Source organism: Prionailurus bengalensis, chromosome A1, assembly GCF_016509475.1.
Source record: "Prionailurus bengalensis isolate Pbe53 chromosome A1, Fcat_Pben_1.1_paternal_pri, whole genome shotgun sequence".
Lineage (NCBI taxonomy): Eukaryota > Metazoa > Chordata > Mammalia > Carnivora > Felidae > Prionailurus > Prionailurus bengalensis.
The window spans coordinates 119278116-119304568 of NC_057343.1; the positions used below are offsets into that span (position 1 = coordinate 119278116).

Below are 26453 nucleotides of genomic sequence, written 5' to 3' on the forward strand. Positions count from 1 at the left end.
ATTTTGTAAGGTTAGACTCTAAATGCTGAGAAGTAAACAAATTATGTTTGTTTCATGTTATGTTCATGCTTCATGTTATGAAGAAAAGAGAGTATCCCCAGTACTGGATACCCCAGTATCCCTGTGTTTGGGGATGTGGGTGGGGAGGGTTCCATGGGGATGTAGGCTGAACTAGGGTAGCAAAGGGGAATTGCAAAATGTCTACCTCACACCAAAACTGGTGATTCTTGGTTTTAAACAAATCCTAACTCAGGATGCTTTAAGCGTGTGTGTGCTCTCTGTTCTTAGCGTGGAATCTAAGGGAATTCCTATTGTTGGCCTCTGTGACAGAGGCGGAGAAGATGTGTGTGTTTAGAAGCAGAGTTAGTTGTTTGCCTTGCCAACTGTTGTTTCTAGAGACTGCATCTCTTCGCATGGTTATTTGGAAAAGGGTGTGCCTCCCACAGTGGCTGTCCCTTAGAGTGAAAATCAGCTCAGAGATGATTTCCGAAGCTTCATGCTTTTCTGTTTTCTGCCTCAGAAGTCTTCACAGAAGTTTTGGCGAGTTGCTCTTTAGGCAATTAAAACTCAGCGTGGTGCCTCTGTCTCATTTCCACCTTTCCAACGCTTCCTACCATCTTTCCCCTTTATTATCCCCTTAAAAGCTTTGCATGTCCCAGTTAAAAGCTGAGAGCAAATGTGTCACATTGAAGATACTGAGTGGGTTTGGGAAGTGGATTTATCTTAAGCTTCTGTCTCTGGTTCCCTTAGGATGACATGGAAGGGTTTTGTTTGTAGTTCGGAAAGAGGCTGCTAAATCTCCTTTTAGTAAGCAGGAGGTGAGTGGATAGTTCTGTTGTATTGTTTAAATTTAACACTTTCTGTATATTATGGTGTTGGAACACCTTAAAAACCTTCCTGACTGGGGATAGACTTTCCCTTCCAGAGCTCGCCAACTCTTAGAGATAGCAAAGGGCACAGCCTGGAGCATGCCATTGACATGAAAATGAACCAGCCCACAGCCATGCCTCTTCCCTTAATCCCCAGGAGGCAATATTTCTCTGCTTTAATCATCTGAGTTCCAGGTACCAGGCGAGGAAGGATACTCCTCTAGCTTAGACCCCCCTGAAGTTATTCCTACTCGTCAGTAAGCTGTTGCCCCCTTCCCTGCTTTGCCTTTCCCTTGGCAACTCCAGTAACAGCCACTACCTAGGTGTGGCCACCTGACAGTCACCTAAAATAACACAGAACATGTATGAAACACCTTGTATGTGTTCTATATAGGTCATCATCTTTGATCCCAAAGATTAGGTTACAGTTTCGCAGTGTTTTCCTTACCTATCCTGTTGTGACTCCAGTGTCATTCTGCATTTTCCTTAACCCATCCAGAAAGGGACTAAGGAGAGAAGGAAAAGCATTTCCATGGATTTCTTAGCTGCATTCCTGGCAACTCTGCCCATTGTTCTGTCTTCCGGAAGATTCTTACACCTTAGTTTTTCCCCAATGCACTTTACCCAGGAGATGATTCTGCTGTCTTTCCAATCTGTGCCTTCCACAGATTTTCACCTGTACCTGAATGGCTAGAGAGGTAGAGGGGTAAAATGCAAGTTTAGCACTTAGGAAATGTGGAAGGAAAAGAGGAGATGGTTGTATTTATAAACGTTGATGTACTGGCAATTAAGGTTTTACTCTACTGAGATACACATAAATGCTGAAGTAGTAGTTTTTGACCTAGAATGTACGATGTGTTGGGTTTTTAGGGTCAAATACTTCTACCTTTTAGGCTTAGTGCTGATAGTTCATGTTATTTTATAACAGAGGCTATAGCCTTTAGGAAGTGATATTCCAGGAGGTCAGCATCTTTGAGTTGATTATGTCAGCATGTCTTACTGTGTGGTGAGAACCACCTGTGCCCAGCATCCTTGGGGGTGCTTGTTAGAACTACAGCTTTTTGTAATCATCAAAACAGTATGGTACTGGCACAAAAACAGACACTCAGATCAATGGAACAGGATGGAGAACCCAGAAATGGACCCCACAAACATATGGCCAACTAATCTTTGACAAAGCAGGAAAGAATATCCAATGGAACAAAGACAGTCTCTTCAGCAAGTGGTGCTGGGAAAACTGGACAGCGACATGCAGAAGAATGAACCTGGACTACTTTCTTACACCAGACACAAAAATAAACTCAAAATGGATGAAGGACCTCATCATAAGACAGGAAGCCATCAAAATCCTCGAGGAGAAAACAGGCAACAACCTCTTTGACCTCGGCCACAGTAACTTCTTACTCACCACGTCTCCAGGGGCAAGGGAAACCAAAGCAAAAATGAACTTTTGAGACCTCATCAAGATAGAAAGCTTCTGTATGGCAAAGGAAACAATGAGCAAAACTAAAAGGCAACTGACAGAATGGGAGAAGATAATTGCAAATGACAAATCAGATAAAGGGTTAGTATCCAAAATCCATAAAGAACTTATCAAACTCAACACCCAAAAAACAAATAATCCAGGAAAGAAATGGGCAAAAAACATAAATAGTTGATTTTCTTTTTTTTTTTTTTTTAATTTTTTTTTTCAACGTTTATTTATTTTTGGGACAGAGAGAGACAGAGCATGAACGGGGGAGGGGCAGAGAGAGAGGGAGACACAGAATCGGAAACAGGCTCCAGGCTCTGAGCCATCAGCCCAGAGCCCGATGCGGGGCTCAAACTCCTGGACTGCAAGATCGTGACCTGGCTGAAGTCGGACGCTTAACCGACTGCGCCACCCAGGCGCCCCAATAGTTGATTTTCTAAAGAAGACATCCAGATGGCTAAAAGACACTTGAAAAAATGCTCAACATCACTCATCATCAGGGAAATACAAATCAAAACCACAATGAGATACCACCTCACACCTGTTAGAATGACTAAAATTAACAACTCAGGAAACCTCAGATGCTGGCCAGGATGCAGAGAAAGAGGATCTCTTTTGCATTGCTGGTAGGAATGCAAACTGGTGCAGCCACTCTGGAAAACAGTATGGAGGTTCCTCAAAAAATTAAAAATAGAACTACCCTATGACTCAGCAATTGCATTACTTGGTATTTATCTAAAGGATACAGGTGTGCTATTTCGAAGGGCACATGCATCCCAATGTTTATAGCAGTTCTATTGATAACATCCAACGTATGGAAAGAGCCCAAATGTCCATTGACAGATGAATGGATAAAGATGTGGTGTGTATATATATACCATTTGTATATATGTACCATATGTATATATACACAAGCAAAATTAGAGAATGACTTCACTTGTGGAATTTAAGATACAGAACAGATGAACATAAGGGAAGGGAAGCAAAAATAATATAAAAACAAGGAGGGGGACAAAACATAAGAGACTCTTAAATACAGATAACAGAGGGTTACTGGAGGGGTTGTGGGTGGGGGCATGGGCTAAATGGGCAAGGGGCATTAAGGAGGACACTTGTTGGGATGAGCACTGGGTGTTACACATAGGGGATGAATCACTGGATTCTACTCCTGAAATCATTATTGCACTATATGCTAACTAACTGGCATGTAAATTAAAAAAAACCAACCAACCAACAACAAACAAAAAAACACTACAGCTTCTTGGCCTCTGCCCCAGATCTACATAGTCTGACTCTATGGGAGAGGGACTCTGAAATCCACTTTTGGAACAAGCTCTTCATTTGTCCTTTATTTTTACTCATAATTAGTACATTAAACACCATATCACAGTACAGTTTTTTCACAGTGTATAAAAATGGTTCCTTATTAGAAATACTGTAACAAGGAACAGTAGTGAAACAAAACAAAAAACCAGAAAACTCAAGCTCCTTTACCGAGGAGCTTTATTCTTACCCCTAGAGAGGAGAATATAGCTAGATGACCAGGAAAAAGCAACCACAACAACCACAGTAAAACTCACTTTTTAAGTTCAAGATGGAGGAGAGGTGAGGGAACTAGCATTAAGAGAACGTTTTCTGGAAATTGAACGCCATTCATACATGTCTCCTGTAATCCTCACGATAGTCCAAGGAGGACTGTGCTCCATTAATCCCTGTTACTGATGGGAAATCTGCGGTTTAGAGGTGTGAGTCTTCACCAAGGCTCAGGAGGGAATTGAACTGATGTGTATAGGAGCACAATGCAGGGCACCTTGCCTCAAAACTGAGGGTATTTTAGAAATGCTTTCCAGTGATAAGCCCAGTGCTGTCAGTACTTGGGTTTCAGAGACCCTGCTCTGTGTTCAACTTCCTGGCTGTGAAATCTGAGAAGTGCTTTCTCACTGTAATCACTTGCACGTGGCATCATAAACAAATGGATGAACTCAAGTTGCAAACTAGCTTCTGTTCTTATATTTACTACCTTGTGACCTTCAGAAAATCCTCACATGGCTAATACTTTAAATAGGCAATGCAGATAGCACAGGCTGGGCACATTCACACAGGTGTTCCATGAGTGCTGGTTTTTTTGGTATATCTCTTCTCCCTTTTAAAATGACATTCATTTCTCTTTATTGCGGGAGACTAACATGAGTAAGAAATAGTGACAATGCCATTTATCAATTAATTTCATTGGATCATAATACAATGCTGTCAGTTTGCTCGTCCTCAAATTCTAATGAAAAGGGGTTAGTCTCTGACATTTGTCTTAAAGGAAGCTGTATTGTGACTCTGGCTCATGAATAAGCTTGAAATCAAATTAACTGTTAATTCAGAGCTATAGGATTTAGAACTATAGTTCTTGAACTGTATGTTAGAGATTGTCTATAAACCAAATACATTTCAGAAATCTGCTTTTAATTCTTTTATCTAATTGTTTTTCCTTTGGTATTTCAACTAGGCCTATAGTCTCTTCACAGTATCTTAGAACCTTCTATATTGACTTCATATGGTTACATAATTCTACATAATTACATCTTATCTATCCCTTATTCTCTAGTGCCTGCCTCTGATGCCATTTTTCAGAACTAGTTTTCAGACCCAAGAGTTTGTTGAGGACCCTTGACTATTCTGAGTAAATATTTCACAGGCTGATACTAGTTTCTCATGTCTTTGGCTTTCCTTCGTAAGGGTTTTATTGTTACCAACACTGAGAAGTTACTGTTAGTAGAAATTCTTGAGTCTTTCTTGAGTTATGAAGTGAAAACCTGCTTAGATCAAGATATTATGTCTGTTAAATCAATGTGATACTGCTTTGATTTTTCCCTTCTGGTGGTGTTTTAAAGTTGAATTTCAGGACTCATTAAGACTGTAATAGGACTTTAAATGAGTGTGTAGCACTTGGAGTAGTTGTAGGCTATTGCCACAACATGGTACAAAGAGCAGTATTTTCTTTCTTAGAAGATAGTTACTATGAGTTGAATTGTGTACTTCCCATTTCACATGTGGAAGTTCTAATTCCCTGTATCTAAAAATTAAAATTATTTGGAAATAGGGTCTTTACAGGGGTAATCAAATTAAAGTGAGGTCATTAGGGTGGGCCCTAATCTCCTATGACCGATGTCCTTATAAAAAGGAGTAATTTGGACAGTGAGACAGATAGGCACACGGGGAGAAAACCATGCAAACATGAAGGCAGAGATAGGGGCGATGTGTCTTCAAGGCAAGGAATGGCAAAGATTGGCCAGGAAACACCGGAAGCTAGTAGAGAGGCATGGAGAGGATTCTCCTTCACATACCTCAGAAGGAACCCCTACTGGCTCTTGAACTTGACAGCCTCTAAACGTATGAGAGGCTGGATTTCTTGTGGGGGTGTAACCCAATTTGTGGTACTTTGTTACAGCAGTCCGAGCAAATGAACACAGTATTGAATAGGGAGGACCTCCCTCAATCAAGCAGCAGCAACAATATCCCTGACAGCCTTTTAGATGGATGGCCCAACACGCACCTGTTGAATAATCTGACTGGCAAGGAGCCTCACTTCACAAACAGCATATTGACATAAATTATCTTCCTTGTTTTGGCTATTCTTGAAGGTAGCCTAAGCTTTTGTGAGCTTTACAAAAATCATTCTTTCTTCTATCACAATAAAGAAGCCCTGTTTGGTTTACCTTGCCATAGCACCGAGTACTTGAAGGTTTATATTTTATATTGGTTGATCGAACAAAGACTAGATTTATCACTTTTTCCCCTTCAACTGTGTCAGCTCTTTTTGAGGGAGTTCAGTGTAAAGTCCCTGGGTAGAAACGGGATTCCGTCTAAAAGTAGCTGTTACTAATACTTGCCAATCGATGCCTCACTTTAGTCACTTTGAATAAATGACTGCACCATGCAGCATCCTATTGCAATTACTAAGCAAAAGTAGAGAAAATATTTGTTCAAACTAAAGGATCATGGTGGCAGTCTTCTCCCAGCATCCCTGGATTTGTTTATTTTTAAGAAATTTCTCACAGATGTGACACATGGATATTTTCTCCCATATGTTTTCCAGGAGGAGCCACTAAACCATATGGAAAATAATAGAAACAAAAGTCTTCATTGTGATGTACTAAATCAGTGTAGTCTCTTGAGGGGCGTTGTTTATACTTGGGGAAAGGAAACAATTAGAATGCTTTATTTTTTCCAGGACTAGCTGACTCCAACAGGAGTTAATATGTTTGAAAACATTATGTAGGGTACTAAGTGCCCCATTCCTGCTATTGACATGGGGGCCAAGATGAGCTTAGTCCTTGGCTTCACAGAGCTTACTTTTGATTGTAGAATGGGCACACACAAACACACACACATACACACTTACTCACGCAACTATAGGTATAAACTGGGGTGTTGAGTGTTCCAACAAACTTGGAGGACCAGATAGCTGTAGGAAAATGTAACAAACACCGGGACTTAATCCCTCTGTTCTTACAGAGATTGATGGCATGACTAGAATATTCTGAATCCATTCCTTATCTCCTTCCCTCCTTCCCTCCCTCCCTCCCTCATTTATTAAGCACTACTATATGCTGGAGAATTTACTGACTGTGAAGTTAGAAAGTTTACTGAGGCACTCTGAATCTAATGGACTTTCCTTTTTAAAAGCCATCACCTGATTTTTCTTCCAAACCAAACCTGAAGCCCTCCTTTTGCAAGCTTTCACAAATAAGGTGAAGAAAGACCTCTTTTCTCTGTCCAGTACCAACCTGGCATGCCATACCCATTATCAACTCTGCCGTCTTCCCACTGTATGTACTGGGTATTTGAACAGTGTATGAGCTTTTCATGGTAATGCTTGGATGGTTGTTTAATTAGGTAAGTTCTATATACCTCTTTTCAAGTCTCAATTTGAGTGTCTATAATTTCCTTACTGCGTCATTTCATACAGCTCTAATACAGTACTATGTGCTTGTGGTTGTTTATTTTGTTTCTTACGGAAAATGCAATTTTTGAGCTAGATCATTTTGTTCTTTTCTTTGGGACTTTGGTGAACTATTGTGTGTGAGACTACAGGAGCTTAATCACGTTAGTTGCTATTTAAATTAAAACGTGAGCACGTACTTACATAATGTGCTTTTAATATAGGTAGGATGAAACAAATTCCATGAAAATGAAAGGTTGGTTAAAGTAAGAATAGTGGAGGCTTAGAAGATTTATGGAAGGTCTGAAAAATCTACCCACGCCCTTTAATCAGTTACCACCCTTATTTCAAGGATGTTTTTATGGCAGGGTGCACAATGCAGGTAAAAGATGCATGGAGCCTTCACTTTCAATTTAGGGCCTCCCCCTTAACTAGCTCTGTGACTGCACGAGGTCTTGGGCTACATCTTAAGATGGGGTGAGTCATACTTCCCTTGAAGGCTTCTTGTGAAGATGGAATGCAGTGATACTCCTTCCTGATGCTGTCCTGTGTCAGAGAAAGTTGTGCTTTTGGATTTTTTTTCTCTCCTCCCAAACCTGGGAATTCATTGTTCTTAGGTTGAACCTTTACTTTGCAGGATGTTTATTGGAGCTTGTTTTTTCCATTTTGATGTTGTTTCTTTTCTTACAGTGTCATGATTTTTAAAGTCCTCTATAAAGTAAGAGTGAATGCAGATGCGTTCAGTGTATATGTGCAAAGGGGCTGGTGGGGGAAGATTCCTTTTTCAAATTATGTATGTGTTAACCTGTTACTTCTGTATATTCCCTATAAAAGATAAACCGTTTTTATGCCTTTCCCTACAGTTTCTTATCTCAAAAGGCAACTATCCTAAGGTTAAATAGTACTTTTGCTTCTAATGTGTGTCATGTGTGCCTGAACTTGTTTGCGTGTCTTGGTGAGGTTGCATGAATAAGATGGTGCGTGTTTTCCTAAAAGGATCATATTATGTAACAGACTTGCTACAGTGTTAAGCCTCTAGATGGCAGTTTTGTATATTTATTAGTAACTATTAAGAAGGTCCATTTGAAAATTAGCTGTCCTATATACATCGACAATTAGGAGTCAGCGGTGTGTGTGTGTGTGTGTGTGTGTGTGTGTGTGTGTGTGTGCGCGCGCGCGCGCACGCACGCACATGCAAGCGCTATAGAAAAAATGATGTGACTTACTCCTTAAGGGAGAGGTTTTCTAAATGACTCATTCTTTGGAAATCCTTCCTCCCACCCTTTTGTGATGGATCATTTCATACCCGCTTCCCTGCAAAAGCAGGCATGCTCAGTCCAACCTCTGTTAAAACATTACATTTTACCTTGCTTTCTAAATGAAAAACGTCAGGCTCTTTGCTTCAGGGACGGCTTATTTGAGGATGATGAAGAAAACAGATGGGTGATTTAGGCTGTCTGTCCGGTGTTTGCTGAGCCCCAGGCAGATCCGCTTTCCCTTCTTGGTGTAGTGCGCCTTTATCTTTTCCAACAGATGAACCTCTTTTTCCTGGTTTCAGATTTCCCCTTCCCTCCCCTCCCCTCCTCATCCCTTGTTTGAAATAATATTTGATTTTTGCCTTCCTGGTGGTTGGATTAGAGTGCTGGTCTCAGTACCACTGACATTTCAGAGAGGAAATGGCCTTTCCTTCCTCAGAGGGTGTTCTCCTCTAACTTCCATGACTTGGGTGGAGGTAGACTGGAGGGAAATATTGTGCTTTTGGATTGCTTCTTGGCCATTCTGTAAAGTAAACTAGTTGAGAAGTTCTTGGAGTCTTTAAAACTGAGGCAGTTTGAACTTGCCATCGAGTGATCTTTCTCCTCTTCCTTCTTGTACACGAAGAGAGTGTTTACTGTTTGATTCTGGCTTAAGTAAGAACGGGTTGTGGTGGTTCATGGATTTTATGGAGGGAGACTGGGGCAACCTTATTTCTAGTCTTCTGTGTACTGAAATTTGATGTTTTTTTTTTTTTTAATTTTTTTTTCAACGTTTATTTATTTTTGGGACAGAGAGAGACAGAGCATGAACGGGGGAGGGGCAGAGAGAGAGGGAGACACAGAATCGGAAACAGGCTCCAGGCTCTGAGCCATCAGCCCAGAGCCTGACGCGGGGCTCGAACTCCCAGACCACGAGATCGTGACCTGGCTGAAGTCGGACGCTTAACCGACTGCGCCACCCAGGCGCCCCTGAAATTTGATGTTTTACTAATGGTGAATGCCAGTTCATTAGCCAACTTCTAAATATAAAGTGAGGTTTGTTTTTTAAAAATCTAAACCAGAATGTTGCTGTTAAATAAATCTAAGGAGAGGAAAGAACTCAATCAGTAAATACCACTTACTTACATTTGTATTCACTATGAACACGAATAGTAAAACTGAAAAATTGGTAAATGAAGTAATAAATTTTTTGAATTAGAATGTTTTTTCGATTTGTTATCAATAGTGGTAACAAGTATTTTTGTTCTCCCTGAGTCTTATTCATTGTGGCAATTAATAATGCTTTCTTCTGCTGGGTGTTAACATTTGCTTATGCCTATGTTACCTAGCATCATGGCTGGCCTGTAATAGGTAATCAGTATCTGTTTCTTTGGAACCATGCAGTTTAATATGCCAAAGATTTCTTTCTGTGGGCTTCCTGATGTCACAACCACTCTCCCTTAAAATAAAAAATAGGGAGCACCTGGGTGGCTCAGTCAGTTGAGCATCTGACTTAGGCTCAGGTCATGATGTTGCAGTCCATGAGTTTGAGCCCTGCATCTAGGTTTGTGCTGATAGCTTGGAGCCTAGAGCCTGCTTCGGATTCTGTGATTCCCTCTCTGTCTCTCTGCCCCTCCCCCGCTGGTTCTCTGTCTCAAAAATAAATAATAAAAAAACATCAAAAAAATAAAAAAGTAGGAAATTACCTGATACGATTGACAGTATTTACTCTTGAGAGTAAATATTATTACTGCTATGACGCTAATTATTTTAGGATCTTTCCTCTGAAGAGGCCAGTGCTATAGGCCGTACTAGGTTATAATTCATTCGTTATTGAAAGGATCTGATCATTTCTAAATTGATGAGAAGCCTGCTTCCGAAAACTTGGTCAGGTGTGTGTGTGTGTGTGTGTGTGTGTGTGTGTGTGTGTGTTACCCCTCTTTCCTTTCCTGCACTTAAGGAGCTGGTTACCATGGATCCCAGGGCACATACACTGCATACACATGGAGGCAATATAGTACTGTGGTTATACATGGGTTTGCCTTCAGAGTCAGCAGGTTGAGGCTTTGCCACTTACTGGTGGTGTGACATTTTACAATATTTTGAGTCTCAATTTTTTAAAGAGGTATAATGATAATACCTACTTCATATAGTTGTTATTATGAAGGACAAATGATAACGCAAGTGAAGTCTTTAGTACAGGACTTGGCCCTTGGTAAATACTCGGTACGTATCAGCCACAGTTAATGGGCCCCCAGTTTGCAACTTCTGGTTTCTTTCTCACATTTTCTGTTTCTTCCTATAACTTGCTCAGGTTGTGGTGGCGTATTCTTTTCACGCAGAAGGATCTGTAGTGCATAAGAACTTTCAGTGGGTCATTAGTGCATTTACAGTTGTGCAGATTCATAACTTTTTATCGCTAAATAGATGAATGTTGCCCTCCAGGGATGACACAGGGTACTGAGTATTGGGAAGAAGAGGAAGTAGCCCATGTTTCTCCTTTTTTTTAAGTTTATTTATTTTTAGAGAGGGATAGCATGTGCAAAGCACACGAGCTGGGGAGGGACAGAAAGAGAAGGAGAGAGAGAATCCCAAACAGGCTCTGCACTGACAGTGTGTAGCCTGATACGGGGCTCAAACTTACAGCACCCTTAGATCATGACCTGAGCTGAGATCAATACTTAACTGAGACACCTAGGTGCCCCTGTTTGTCCTTTTTTTTTTTTTTTGAAGATCTGGAGATGCTCTGTTGAATTTGTGAGATGAATCAAGAATACAGAAACACATTGTTGTTGGTTCTAGTGCATGAGATGACTTTATATTATGCCATGATAACCTGGGGTGAAGCTCAGGGATAGAGGCAGAGGAAGTCAGACATAGACACTAGAAGTTGCAGATTGGTGGTTCACAGACACGTTTGGTTTGGTTTGAGTACTGTTTGAGGCAACATTTTGAAGCTGGAAAAATCTGTTAATATTGATCCCCCTTCCCATGTGCCAGCTGTTGATAGAGCTGAATGGTGGATGCCTCCTTTATTTTTTTTAAATCTTTTTCATGTTTGTTTATTTTGAGAGAGAGACAAAGTATGAGTGGGGGAGGGGCAGAGAGCAAGGGAGACAAAGAATGTGAAGCAGGCTCCAGGCTCTGAGCTGTCAGCACAGAGCCCCATGCAAGGCTTGAACCCATGAACTGTGAGATCATGACCTGAGCCAAAGTCAGAGGCTTAATTGACCGAAATATTTAGGTGCCCGGGGGGATGCCTCCTTCAGGTGACGCTTGTGCTCTTTACTTTGCTGCAGTCTCCACCATGCCCCGCTGTTTCACTGTGATGACAGGTGACAGCTGCCACTTTGCATTGCACTGTTATCTTTCCCACAGAAGGGAAATATTTCCTTTGTTCCTTTGATTCTATCAAAAAAGTAAATGTGCAAAAGAAAAAGAAAAGGGCTGCATGTTATGAGGAAAGTGAGACTGAGCCTGTTTTCCCTGGGGCAGTAAATACTTTTTTATTCAATTTCACTCCCTTTTGCCTACTTGCCTGTTGGCTATAGACATTTGAGTGTGTAATTTTATGGACAAGAAAGAAATGTCATTCTCTAAGGTTATTTGGCATGACTTGGGCCGTATCTTTGTGTCAATGAAGTTGTACTGAACCTTAAACCCGTGTAATGGTCCAGGAATGGTTGGGGCCTGTTTTCCCAGTGGCATGTGAGAAGCAGTGTGTTTTCACCTGTGGATGGCAGCCTATTTTTCCAAGCCTTCACCAGTCCCTGTCGTCCTGTCTAAGCATAGAGGCTTCAAACACAGGCTGAGGGAATGTGTGTTTCTGTGGGTGCCACAGCCCTTCTTTCACTCTGAACTTGACTTTTACATGAGTCTTGTTGTGTGGATGCAAGCTGGGGAATGAGTTCTTGCCAACAGAATACTTAGAGTCTTAGGAATGGGTAACCCCTAGATCTTTGGAGGTTGATTTAGAAAGAACAGTACTATTAGACTCTGCGTGTGTTTGTTTCGGTGGGGTGGAGTTAGTAACAGCATTTCCTTGTCCAGTAGGAAGTAGTGGAATTGCCAAGCCCCTGAGATCACTATTGTTGACTCAGATTCAGGAATCAGATTAGAGCAGGAAAGCTGTTGAGTGGCCCTGGAATCTGGGCTGGTTGAGTTTCTGCTTGCTCTCTGCTGCTGAGGAGGCTGTGAGCTAACATGAGTGGTCCCACCTCCTGGATGTGGCAGTAAAGGGTGTCGTGTTCTCCATGGGCTCTTTCTGGAGGCCAGAATTGAAGGGGATATGGCGCTGGGGCACAGTTTGCCCTGTGACAGATGAGTAACCATTTTCTGCATCTCCTCCCCAGTCGTGTGACAGGTGGAGTGCCAGCTTAGAAAAAATTGCAGATACTTGTTCACAGTTCTCAAGCTGATAAAGATAGAGCACTAACCAAGGATTTATTCAGAGTGAAAATGAGGTGCCATATCTTAAGTAGTATTTTAGGATTGAGCTGTAGAAAGGATTGCAGGTCCTTTGTTACTTCTCCCAGCTAGGGAGCAGAGGGAGCTCCTTGGCAGATTTTCTAGAATTTGCTACAGACCCCTTCTTTGTCCTTATCAATTATATGACATTAATCCCAAAAGGGGGAAGCAGGCCACTTTGATGCTTTTACTCTGTAGGAGAAAGGAAATGGCCGTGATGTCAGAACCTGTGTGTCACTGCAGCCCCTGGCCTGGCTGGCTTTGTGGTAGAGGTGTGATTTTCAGTGCTGTGTGTGAGTTTTTTAGGGGTGGGGTCCTGTGTAGCAGAAGCACCTGTGGCTGGTTTCTTTTCCTTTTTTAAACTATATACATACACCTGCCCTTCTCCCTCTGTAATTTTGACCCTTGTGCACACTTGACATCTTTTTCGCTCCACCCCCCACCTCCATTTAGCCCAGTTATAACAACTAATTTTTGGAGCGTTTACTGCGTGTCTGACACTTTGAAATGCTTTATGAATATTTCACTTCGCCTTCACAACAACCGGATGAAGTAGATACTTTTTAAATCTACGTTGTAAAGACTAGCATAGAGTAGTTCAGTCAGTTGTCCGCTAGGCGCTTGTATCGGTTTGAAGCACCACGGTCAGGGGAAGCCAGCCTAAGTTAGTAATGACAAGTACTCTTTCTTTGGTATTTAAAACCTTTTTTTTTTTTTTAATTGAGTTGTAATCACAGTAAGATGCACAGATCTTAATTCTATATCTTTATTACTCCCCACCCAACATCCTTACCTATGTAACCACCCAGATCAAGTTACAGAACATAGCAGTCACCTCGGAAGGTTTCTTTCCAGTGTGCTTCTACCTTTCCCCCAAGATGAAATCACTCTTCTGAATTCTGTCACCATAGATGACTTTCACTAGTGTTTGAACATCATATCAATGGAATTATACTGTTAGTAGTCTTTTGTGTTTGGATTGTTTCATTATTATGTGTATAAGGTTCATTCATTTTGTTGAGTGTACCTAGTGGTTGTTGTTTTTTATTGTTGTGTGGTGTTCCCTTGTTTAAACATAAACAGTTTACTTTCCTAGATGGATATTTGAATGTTTTGTTGTTGTAAAACCTGACCATTATGAATAAAACTGAGTTCTTGAATGTGTCTTTTGGTAGGCTTATATGCACTCATTTATCTTGGATATATAAATAGAGGTAGAAATGCTAGGTCATAGAACAGGTGTATGTTTAGTATTAGTGGATAATGCCAGAAAGGTTTTATCAATTTTCTCTCTAGCAGTGTATGAGAGTTGTAGTGGCTTTGCATTCTTGCCACTACTTGGTATTGGTGGTCTTCTGAATGCTCTCCATCTGTTATATTTCATTGTGGTTTCAGTTGCATTTCCTTGAAGAGACATCATGTTGGGCCCTATTTCTTAAACTTGTTGGCTTTTTTTTTTTTTTTTTTTTTTTTTTTGGTCCTTCCTGAAGTGCCTCTTCAAGTCTTTTATCCATTTTATTAATTGGGTTCATTTTTTCTTATTTGTTGGCATTCTTGACATATTTTGGTTAAGAGTCTCACTGAAGATACAAACCACAAACATCTCTTTCTCTGTAGTTTGCCTTTTCACTCTTTTAATGTTACCTTTTTATAATGAAAATTATTCATTTTGGTGAAGTCGAGGTGTCTCATTTTTTTTCTCCTTTACGATTAGTGCTTTTTGTGTTCTTTAAAAAGAAGTCCTCACCTTTCCATCTCTTGAGAATGTTAAGGCATAAAAATGGAGAACCACTGCTGTAGAAAGTGAGCCACCGTCACATTGGCCACCATCATATTCTTGTTTTGGATTGGCTGTTTGAGTGGTATTCTAGTGGTGATCATATTTATGAGATCCTTTAGGTTTTACAGAGCCCTTTATTGTTTGATATTATTTGATGCCATGCAGGAGCTCACTGTGATGCTTAAGGAAGGGCCTAGTCCTTTTTGATGACAGAGGACTTGGGTGGTCAATATTAGCTCACTGTGGCCTAGGGCACCTTCACATTTGCTGTGGTCTTGCGTGCAAGGAAGAAGCAGCAGACTGCTGGGTTCAGATCCTGGTTCTGGGACTGTGGACAAAGTACTTAACCTTTTTGACCCTTGGTTTTTTCATCTGCCCTGTGGGATAATGAGAGTATACCTTCCTTATGATGTAGTTGTCAAGATTAAATGAATTTATATATATATACATTTATATATACATATATATATGTCAAGATTAAATGAATTTATATATATATACGTTATATATATACATATATGTATATATATAATGTGTATATATATATATGGTTCTTAGCACAGCATCTGACATGTCCTCCTAGGATATTTATTATTGTCGTTTTTATTCTGTTACGTGATAATGTCACGATTCTTTGTAGAGCTAGAAAGAGCTCTTCAGTTCTCGTCCATTGTTTTCCCTTCCTCATTGCATATCCCAGTCTGGAATTCTCTTTTTCCTTCCTCCTCTCCCCTTTGTTAGGAAAAGCCAGTGCTTTTCACATGTTAACTAAGCTGATTCCTCTAGAAAAGTGTGCTGTCGCACAGGACAGACACAGAAAGTATAGGATTATAGAGAATTTTGCTCATTTTGTTTTGTTTTGAGGCGTGATGGCTAGTAGGGACATAGGGAAGGCAAATATGCAAAGAAACTTACTGCTTGATTCCAACATAAAGTTGACCCTTTCACCTTGGTTCTTGGAAATTCACACTTAAGAGATTTGTTTACCTGTGGTTTAAATTGTAACTGAGGAAAAGAAAGTTGGAGCCGAAGGGGTGTTTTCTAGATGTCTAGAAAGGATAGTACTGTGATCCAGATGTACATACATGAGACTGGGAGAAAATAAACTGAACTTGGGATGGGTGATAGGATTGGAACTAAGTGTGTTAAATCGACTTTATTCAGTTCTGTACTGCGCCGCGCCCCCCCCCCCCCCCCCCCCCGCCCCACAAAGGGGAACAAAACCACATGTGGAAAAGAACTCACATTTTGATATTTCTTCTTGAAGTGAAAACAAATCCTGTTGACTTTCCTGGTTACTAGGGCCAAGTGGCCTCTGAGTTTGTCTGAACTTCCTCTTTGTGGCTCTGGGTGGGTATCTCACACTGTGTGCCATGAAGTTGATGTGACATGTGCAAGGCCCCTGAAATCTTGGTATGCTAGGCCACTGCCATGGTCTCACTATTTGCTGGTGAGCACCTAGCAGGAAATGAACCAGAGACACATTGGCTGCTTGACCCTAGCATATACCAGAGGGTGTCTTTGTTCTTTTAGTGTGGGGGGACAGGAAAGAAAGGGGGGAACCTGTGGGCAGCCCAGGGTAGTGGGCCTCAGACCTCACTGTGCAGTAGGATCACCTGGGAAGTTGGTTAAAATCCATGTTCCCAGCCCCAGCCCAGAAATTCAGTTTCAGGAAGGTGGTTTTGTGTTGGGAATCTCCATTTTAAGGGAACACTTGATTCTGAGGCTGGTGGTCTAGGCACAACAATTTGAGCAACACTCAAAGTTCCAGATCTAGGGGCTTGAGAGCTCTGCAATGCACTGCAGCTTTGTATTCTTTTTATCTATAAGCTATTGAAGCCTTTTGCTCGAGGTGGAAGAGTAGAATCAATCTGCCCACAAGCCAAGGATCAGCTCTGTGGAGCGGTGGGCTTCCAGTAAGACCCAGATGCTCATGGGTGTGGCACACTGCATAGGCTGATGGTGGGAGATGGGCACTTGGGTCTGAGAATGAGAATTTCTGAGAAGAGGAGGTAGGGCCCTGGCAGGGGCTGGTGGAGAAAGACCTTACTATATTTTTGAAGTCCCCTTTGTGTTAGGGTGGCAATGCCCAGAATGGCCTTCACAGGAAGGGAATTAGTGTTCTCATGCTCAACGAATCCACTCATGCACCCACTTACTCACCTATCACCACTTTTGTCCACCTACCCCTCCACACACAAAACGTGCACACACATTCACACCCCACCCCTCGAATTTGCAATCCCCATGTACTTACATGCTCACATCTTTGGAACATTTTTTCCTTAGGGGATGTTGAGGGATGATGAATGAAAAGAGGCAAATGTGATATTTGAAATATGTTCAACATAAATAGGCCTAGCATATTCATTGGAACTTTGGAAATAAAGCAGTGATATAATGGGTCAGAATGAATAGACTCATGCTGTTGAGGATACGGCCAGGCCCATATGTGTGTCAATACCATAGTGTTCTGTGATCACGAACAGTACCACAGACTCACGCGGTAATGGGATGGAATCCTTGCTCATTCGACCTCTGACTGCCTTTTGGGCTTTCTCAAGCTTTAAAATGGGGATTTAAATCAGCAGTTCTTAACTTTTTGAGGGTTGCAGTCTTTTTTGATAATGGGATAGATTAAACTGTTAATACAGAAGAACATACATATGTACATGCGAAGATGGAAGCAAGGTTCATAGACACTCTGGGACCCATCTGTGGAACCTAAGAACTCATGCTTTAATGAGCTCAGAGGGCTTTTAGCCCCTTCTCCCAAGGATGTTTCCATGGTGCAAGTCTCTTGTTGTGGGGTGCTGTCTTTAAAGGGGACTCAACAAACAACATTTGGTATTATGTACAAGCTTTCTGGAGGGTTTGTGCTCACTTTGAAAGAGCAGACAGATTTCAGTGAGCAGTGAAAAGAGGTAATGCATGTGAAGAACTTCACACCTGGCGGGTGGGGGGTGGAGGAGGGGCAGAGAGAGAGGGAGACACAGAATCCGAACCAGGCTCCAGGTTCTCAGCTGTCAGCATAGAGCCCAACATGGAGCTTGAAGTCATGAACCACCAGATCATGACCTGAGCCGAAGTTGGATGCTTAACCGACTGAGCCACCCGGGTGCCCCTAAAGTAATCACTTTAATCATTTGTGTTGAGTAACTCTAGGGTCTTGTCTACTGTGTTTTTTTCCTTGCTCCCTGAGGGAAATGGGTTCACTGAGGGGCATTTAGAGGATGGCTTTGCTTTCTGAGACTGGAAGGTGGCTCTGAAGAGCCACGAGTGTGTCTGTCTTTGTGTTGTTAATCTCACCAACCCCTCACTATGCTGTGCAGATATTTCTTGAAGATTCACCTTCATCAAGATCTCTGTGCCTGTGGCCTTGGGTTCATATCTGTGTCCTCCTTTCTCCACAGGCCAGGAGTCATCACCATGCAGGCGTTGTCGGAAGAGGACCGGAGGCTCTGGATGGAGGCCATGGATGGCCGGGAACCTGTAAGTAACAATTGAGGGAAGTGGAACAGAAATAAAGGCCCTAAGTTGTTTGCTGCTTCCGAGTGCAGGAATTTTTGTCGTTGATCTCAAGCCTTGGTTTCTCAAGACCAGTGTACCAGAAGGAGTCTTTAACTTTGGACTGACTTTGGTAGATGTTGATGTTGGTAGTGATAGTGATGCTGTGGCTGCAGTCCCTGAGCTTTGGCCTCTGAGGCCTTTCAGTCTGTGTGATACTTCCCTCGGCCAGGGAAGTTGTATTGTCCCTAGGTCTCTTAGAAGAGGCAGAGTCTGGCTTGCTGAGTATTGATGCCTCCATATACTAGGATGCAAACATTATCTCGAACCTATTTGAATGGGATAAATGATCATAAAAGTGTATACAGATCATTCAGTATCTTTCCTCATTGCCTTCTGGTCATGCAGTATCTTTCCTCATCGCCACAGCGGCAGCACGACATGTGTGTCGTATTACGATGCTTTCCAGATGACGTCCCGTTTGTCATCTTGTTTCTCCTGCTGAGACCACAGAGGCCAGAAGAGAAGGCACTTGTGTTATATATAGCAGACACACATTCTCTACCTTGAGGGTTTTGTGGGCACAGTCGCTGCTTGTTGTCAGAGGTCTTTGAAAGCCACTTGGCAAGGTGTCATTTATCTTTGCTACTGTTGCTGCCCTTAATTGAGCCCTTGTGTGTGTGTGTGTAAGTCACAGATTTGGCATGTCACATTTCAACCCATTTATTCTTCTTAGTACCTTACTAAGTAAATAGGATCTTATTAGCACATCACACAATACTAGCATTTTACAGATGAGGAAACTGGGACTTAGGTTAAATAACTTGACTCAGTAGCTCAGACAGTCAGTGGCTGTAATAGTAGGATGTGGGCTGGGCTGCCATAACAAGGGGACTCCACGGTATAGTAGCTTAAATAACATAGAAGCTTATTTCTTTCTCCAAGCCCAGAAATGAGTAGTCGATGCTTTGCAGCGTCATTCTGCCATACGCAACCCGTGCTCTAGTCATTACTATTCTTCATCCAGGTAATGGAGATGAAAGCATTCAGGACCCAGAAGGTGTACACATCACTTTCGTTGGCCCTAACATACTTACATTGGCCACATCTGTCTACAGAGGAGGATGGGAAATCGAGTTTGAACATAGGCAGCCAGGGGCCTAGGCAGTACCCGGGGCGTTTTATCACTTGGAGGCAGAAGAAGAGAAAGAAGACTGTGGGGTGGTTGACAGTTTCCACCACAGTGGAGAGCTAGAATATGAACCTGTGTGTGGCCCTAGATAAGTTTGGTTTTTATCATTAATAGAGATGAAATGTGAAATTGCCTTCTAAGAATTCTCACTCATTTCATTTTTACAGTCCTGTCTCTGACTCCCTTGAATGATTCTGCAATTCTAGGGGAAGATAGACCCAGGAAGAAAACATCTTGTCAGGGCGTACTATTCTTGGTATCTGTCTCCCCGCCCCTCCTCAAAAGCTGCAGTTCGCAATTACACTGCTTAACCAACTCCCTTTGAAGCCTCCTCTTCCTCCCTCTCCCCACCACTTGATACTTGTTCTCTGTATGGAATTGGTCTTACTAAATACTTGAGTTTTCCCGTAGGTTAACATCTGGCTTCTGCAGATGGAAAGCAAGCTGTTGAAAGAAACATCTCCTTGCTCCAGAATGTACACATGAAAACAAGTTGAAACACAAAATAATTCTGTTTCTAAACATAATATAAAATTATTCCCACACGGGAACATAGAGCTTGCATTAAGGACCATACCTCTATGTACTTTTAAGTTTGCTGAAGAGAGAGAGACAGACAAATGATAATTGCATAAGTGGCAGGAATATTGGGCTTAATTTTGTCTCCCATTGCTGAGAGCCTCTAGGGAATATTCCTGGAGCTATATACCCAGTAGACAATTAGCTCCAATTTTTTCCTTAGGCATTTTTATTTATTATTGAGAGATAGAGACAGAGGCTGAGCAGGGGAGACACGGAGCTGGAGACACAGAATCTGAAGCAGGCTCCAGGCCCTGAGCTGTCAGCATATATCCCCACGCGGGGCTCGAACCGACAAACTGCGAGTTCATGACCTGAGCCAAAGTCGGAAGCTTAACCGACTGAGCCACCCAGGCGCCCATTAGCAGCTCCAATTTTAATCACATCCTCCCTAATTAGTTAACTGTGTCCCCTTAGAAGTTTAGGCTTTGTTAAAGGAAGCAGAAATCTCTTTCTCTACTTGGTTTTGGAATGTTTGCTTTATTTCAGGGAGATTATAATGGCAGCACTTAACTTTTGTTTTTGTACTTATAGCTTCGTTGTTCTGTGAATGATTGATTGTGATGATTGTCAGTGTTCTTTGTGTGTGTGTGTGTGTGTGTGTGGTAGGGGTAACTTTGGCTTACATATTTTTTGTTCTTTTATTGTTTAATAACACTTCAGGTTGGTTGGTTGGAAAAACAGCCAAAATGAACCCTGAATTGGTTGCTTGTATACTGTTTTGGTTACAGAAATTACAGTTTGTAGTGCTGAGTGACTTTCTCATCCAGAAGAAATTCTGGGTATCTTTATGGTATTCATAGCTGTATAACGGAGGAAGAAATTAGAATTGTGATTTTGCAGTGAGCATTATAGTTTTTAATCTATGTTGCAAATTTGAATTCAAATGAAGGAAGCCCCATTTATACTTGCTTGAGAAAAAAAAGCTGGATTTATTGGCTATGGAACTGAAAAATGTTGGGGTACAATAGTTCTGGCCCATCCAAATCCAGGAACTTCCCTAATATTTGGAGTTGTTTTCTTCTTTTATGTTAATGCCATTTCTAGTAGGTTCTTTCCAGATAGTATCCAGATAGTATCCAGATACTATCAATAACAGCAGGAAACTGGCTCTGTTAATGGGGCAGATTAGAATTTAGGCTTTGGGAGCCCTATGGTCACTGTTGTAGCTACTCTTCTTTGTTGTTGTTACTCAAAAGCAGCTGTAGACAATAGGTGAATGAGCAGGTGTGGCCACATTGCAATAAAACTTTATTTACCAAAAAACAAACAGATGGACACCTTTCAGTCATGGGTCATACTTTGTTGACCCCTAATCTATAAGTTTAGTAGAAAGAGAGCCTTATGTAATAATTTCAAAGAAGTCCCAACTTTGAATTTTATTGGACTAAATATCTGGAACAGAGGGTAGGATAGATGAATTGCCATGACCTGACTCAGCTGCTCACTGCCCTAGAACTGCACTGGTGGGGGAATGTTGACTTCTCCTGAGGGAAACATCAAAGCATTGTTATATGAGGAAAGAGGGAGAAAGGAGGTAGGCAAAAGTGGCACAGTTTGTCCCCACTCTGCTACCTGTATTCCATTGAGATTTCTATTCAAATAGCTTGCTCTTTGATACTTGGCCAAGAGTGAAAATGACAAGTTTACTACTAATACCATACTTAATTGTGAAAGACTGAATGCTTTCTCCCTAAAAATGGGAACGAGACAAAGATGTTCACTCTTGACAGTTTTATTCAACATAGTACTAGAAATCATAGCCAGAGCAGTAGGGCAAGAAAAAAAAAGGTGTACAGATGTGAGTATATAAATTTTTAAAAACTCAACAAGCTAGTTAGTAAGATAAAGTTTTGAAATGATTCTGCTGGATTTTCTTGACTTTCTTTTAAATCTGGGTTGATGATAAGCTATAGATTCACCATTGTAGCCACATAAGCTTTTGTTTTAATCTTTTGTGGCCACAGTTTCAGGCTTTCGAACAGACTTTCCCTATTAGGTCATGAAACCTTGATTCAAGCTGCATAAATACTGCAGCCAAGAAAAATTTGAGAGACACTAGATTTCCTTTTTCTGAGTTCTTATAACTGAAGTGACCTCTCCTTTTCTCTTTACATAATGTTAATAAGCATATTGGTCGAAACCAAGCTGATTAATTACTACCAGCCCACCATCACTGCCAACACACACACACACACACACACACACACACACACACACACATATTCTGAGGTATTTATTATTCTCTCTACACTATGACCCAGTGTTGACCCAGCAAGCCATTGGAACTAATAGGGTAGCTGTGATTAGTGGTGTCTGTCTGGAAGTGTTTCTGTTACCTCCTTATTTTAGAAGTATTAGTCCCCTTTCACATCCCAAGGATTCTTGAGTGAAATTAGATATTTCTTTGCTTTGAACCACTACTTGAATCTCTTTTGACAGCCAGGAGGTTAGAAGGTTGGCAGATGCTGGAATTATGTAGAATTAGATTAGGAAGATAAGAAACAGGTGGTGTAGCATGAAAGATTGTGTATGAATCCATGTATTAGTTGACAGTATGAAGTTGACACCTCTGTAGGTCAGAAATGGCTAGATACCAGCTTTTGTCATGTGGCCCAAACTCCTAGCTGTGGAGCAGAAAGAGGCCCATACCTAGGCTAGTATCATACCCGTACTTAACTCAGAGGGAACACTGCCTGAAAACGGTCAGTTAGTGGTTGATCTTGGGTAGACAATCCAAGTCTCGTAGCTTCCAGCCCTGTGCTATTTTTTTTTTTTTACTGCAACACACACTGCTGAATTATTAGGAAGCTGTAGTTGAATAGTACCTACCCTCCCTTCTAAGTGGAGCTATTTTGTGTGGTTCCTGCAGTGGTTGAAGGGAAAAGAGGAAGAGACTAAGGAAAAACCACTCCTCTAGTGAGAGGACAAGATAGTGTGGCTTCCTTCTCACTTCATTTTAAAGAAATCTTCTATTTTAGTCCTGTGGAACCTGAACAGTGTGTGCCCTTCTCTCACCTTTTTCTACTGTGCCCAGACTCTAGCCCCCAAGTTCTTCAAGCACTCCTAGAATAAATCATTAGTTTGCCCTGTATCTTAACACTCTGTACCTAATATCTGAAAGAGCTGTTGAGAGTATTTGAAGGAAAAAGCAAGGTTAATTAATGGTAAGATTCCAGGACCAGAAGCAGAATGTTACCGTGGTTAAGAATATAGGCTCAGCCAGCCTGAGTTTGAATCCCCACTCATCACTAATAGTCTCTAACCTTGTAAAATGACCTAGTTCCTGCGGACCTGTTTCTTGGCTAGCAAAGTGGGGATAATCATGATACCTTCGTATAAAGTTGTTTTGTAAGGATCAATATATATGTAAAATGATTAGCACAAGTCCTGAACACAGCACATGCTCATTAGAAGTTCTTACTATTGTCCTTTTGGAGAGGAGAACAGATAATAGGATAACTACATTCTCTTTCTAGCTTCCATTTCTAAATTACTTGGGTCATTTGAACACAGAGTTTATTTAAAGCCACCTTGCCTGGGCTCACCAGAGGGCAGGCAGGGACTGCTTTCACTAGGATGGAAAAAATGATTTCATGGAGCAGTCAGGCTGAACTTGAAGTCTGCAAGTAGAGGATTATAAAGTAATCTGTAGCCTCCTTTGCTGTAATGCATCCCAGGGCTGGCAGTTCATCAGCACAGCTGTATGCTAAGCTCACCTCGCAATTTCACTGGAAGTGCTTAGATTTTTCTTTTCCATGGTAAAATAAGCGGCCAAAGGAGTCTGAAGGGTTAAGAAGGTGTGGGGTGAAATTGCTAAGCTCTTGTGTAATGATGCAGTTCTCACAACTTTGAGTGGTACGTTGGTTTGGAAGATAGTTCTGCCCATTTTGTGAGCGCTTTCTTAGTAACAGTGTGAGGTGAAGAGGCTGAGGGGGAGGTCTTTGCTTTGCTGTCCATTTCTTCCACTTGTCCCCAAGCTGCTGGGAAATTGGTTTAGACCTCTATTATTTTACTTGTGTTTCTTTTTCTCTTACTGGATCAAGAATCTGGTTGCAAGCTTCATCTTTGAGGCCTGTGAGTGTTTTTATATAGGTAGAATTCATAGTGGTGCATGCTATAGCATACCAATATGTGCAAGTCTTAAAAGGAATTTATTACTATTCACTTGGTCCTTGTTCCCTTTGGTTAGATGTTCTTGAGAAGAACAATTTCTCTTAAAAAAAAGACTGTTGAATTGAGCAACAGGAGATACAAGGCGGGAGGAAAGAGAAAAGTGAAATTATTTAATGCTGGAGAGCTGATGAAACTTGCCCAAGAAATGGAATAACATGCTGGTGGCACTTATTCTGTTCTTAGACATTCTTCTGTCAGCATTTAGCAAACATTTATAGATTGTCCACCAGTTAATTTGATGGACACTGAGGATCCAAGATCAGGACAGGCCACATTAATAGAATTGGTTTGCTATTGTTTCCCCATTGCTTCACACAGTGGCTGTCACAAAGTAAGCACTTGGCAAATACTTGTTGAACAACTAGACTAAAAATTAAAGGTTTGAGGATATATTTTATTTTATTTTATTTTATTTTATTTTATTTTATTTTATTTTATTTTTGGGGGAGGATTTGATTGCTTTCATTACTTGAGGTCATGTGTATAGAGTAATTGAATTCCTTGATTTTATAGTCCATTTTGATATATACCTATCTACTTTACTGGAATTTAGCTGCGTGATAGTTAATCTTTCTTGTGCCCTGCATTCGTTTGACAATCAGGTAAAGCCTTTAGACCGTTTCTCAGAATAATGTATACAATAAAATATGGGGTTTAAGAAGGGAAAAATGACATAGAAATAGTTACCAAAGTATGAAAGCCACTTGTAATATTAAATATATACTTCCTTATTACCACACTAAATAATAAAAGGAAGGGCAGGTTTGATAAATTGTATAAAGGATCATTCAGATTGTCTGCAATAGCAGTAGTGTTATATGGAAATAGCTGTGATTTTTATTGGTGGCAAAGTCATAACTACTGAGGTTTGTTGCCAGTGTTCATATAGAAGGAAGTGCTAAATTTCAGTTAAAGGCTAATGTAAACAAAGATTTACTTTTTTCCTCCACCATGCAAGTTCGTGGACCCCTGTGTTCTGTCGATGGACTCCATTTCTTTGCATAGTTGTTTGGAGTTAGTTGTTTCCTGACTTCTAAGCCCTTGTCTCACCTTGTGATAGTAAATTGATCAGTTTGGTTATTTGATTCCTATCTGTCCTTGTGCTTGATTATCATCTTCAAGAGGGCAGGAGCATTGTCAGGGTTTGTTTGTTTGTTTGTTTGTTTGTTTTTATGTCTGTGCATAGGATCTGGCTCAGAGTAGATGTTAAGTATGTACTTGTCAATCAGATGAATGAACCTAAGGAAAATTAAAGTGTTGTTGGTTTTGTGTGAGTTACTTTTTTTTTTTTTTTTTTTTTTTTTTAACATTTATCTATCTTTGAGAGAGAGGGAGAGACAGAGCATGAGCACAGGAGGGGCACAGAGCGAGGAAGACACAGAATCTGAAGCAGGCTCCAGGCTCTGAGCTATCAACACAGAGCCTGACACGAAGCTGGAACTCAAAAAGCAGGAGATCATGATCTGTAGGATGCCCCTTATGTGACTTATTTTTTTTTTTAAATCTTTTTTTAATGTTTATTTTTGAGAGAGAGTGACAGAACATGAGCCGGGGAGGGACAGAGAGAGAGGGAGACACAGAATCCGAAGCAGGCTCCAGGCTCTGAACTGTCAACACAGAACTCGACGTGGGGCTCGAATTCACGAACAGTGAGATCATGACTTGAGCTGAAGTCGGATGCTCAATTGACTGAGCCACCCAGGCGCCCCCTGTGACTTACTCTTAATCTAGGCTGTTTCCTGGCAATTCCCCACCTACATTTAGGGATCTTCACATATCTTCTCTTTAATATTCTCAGTTTGTCCACTTTTTTTTAATCTAAATATAAACTTGGACTCCCTTTCAATTGCCTTCAGCATTTTCTACAAGCCTCAGATCTTAGCCTGTTGACCTCACCTCAATACTCCTACCTTTCTAGGCTTGAGCTCAGCTTATCTTAATTTTTTTAAACAATTTTTTTATGTTTGAGAGACAGAGGGGATGGAAGAGAGAGGGGGACAGAGGATCTGAAGCGGTTTCTCTGTGCCAACAGCAGAGACCCCAATGCGGGGCTCAAAACAAACTGAGATCATGACCTAAGCTGAAGTTGGACCCTTAATCGACTGAGCCACCCAGGTGCCCCTCTTAATTTTGATTACATGCCCTCCTTTAATCTTCTGTTATCATTTTTTACTTTATTATTTTAGTTTAACCTTTGGAGAGTAGGATTGATTGTGAAGGGGACTTCTGAATTGTTTGAATTTT

The 26453-nt window shown here is 41.2% G+C and overlaps 1 protein-coding gene across 5 annotated transcripts in view; it reads left to right on the forward strand.

Moving 5' to 3' along the window:
- Positions 1–26453, forward strand: part of ARHGAP26 (Rho GTPase activating protein 26) — a 427015-nt gene that overhangs the window by 146597 nt on the left and 253965 nt on the right. For all 5 annotated transcript variants that reach the window (XM_043589835.1, XM_043589845.1, XM_043589853.1 and 2 more), the window contains exon 11: positions 18169–18247. In XM_043589835.1, the coding sequence (XP_043445770.1) occupies positions 18169–18247 (79 nt within the window). The remainder of the gene's footprint in view (positions 1–18168; positions 18248–26453) is intronic.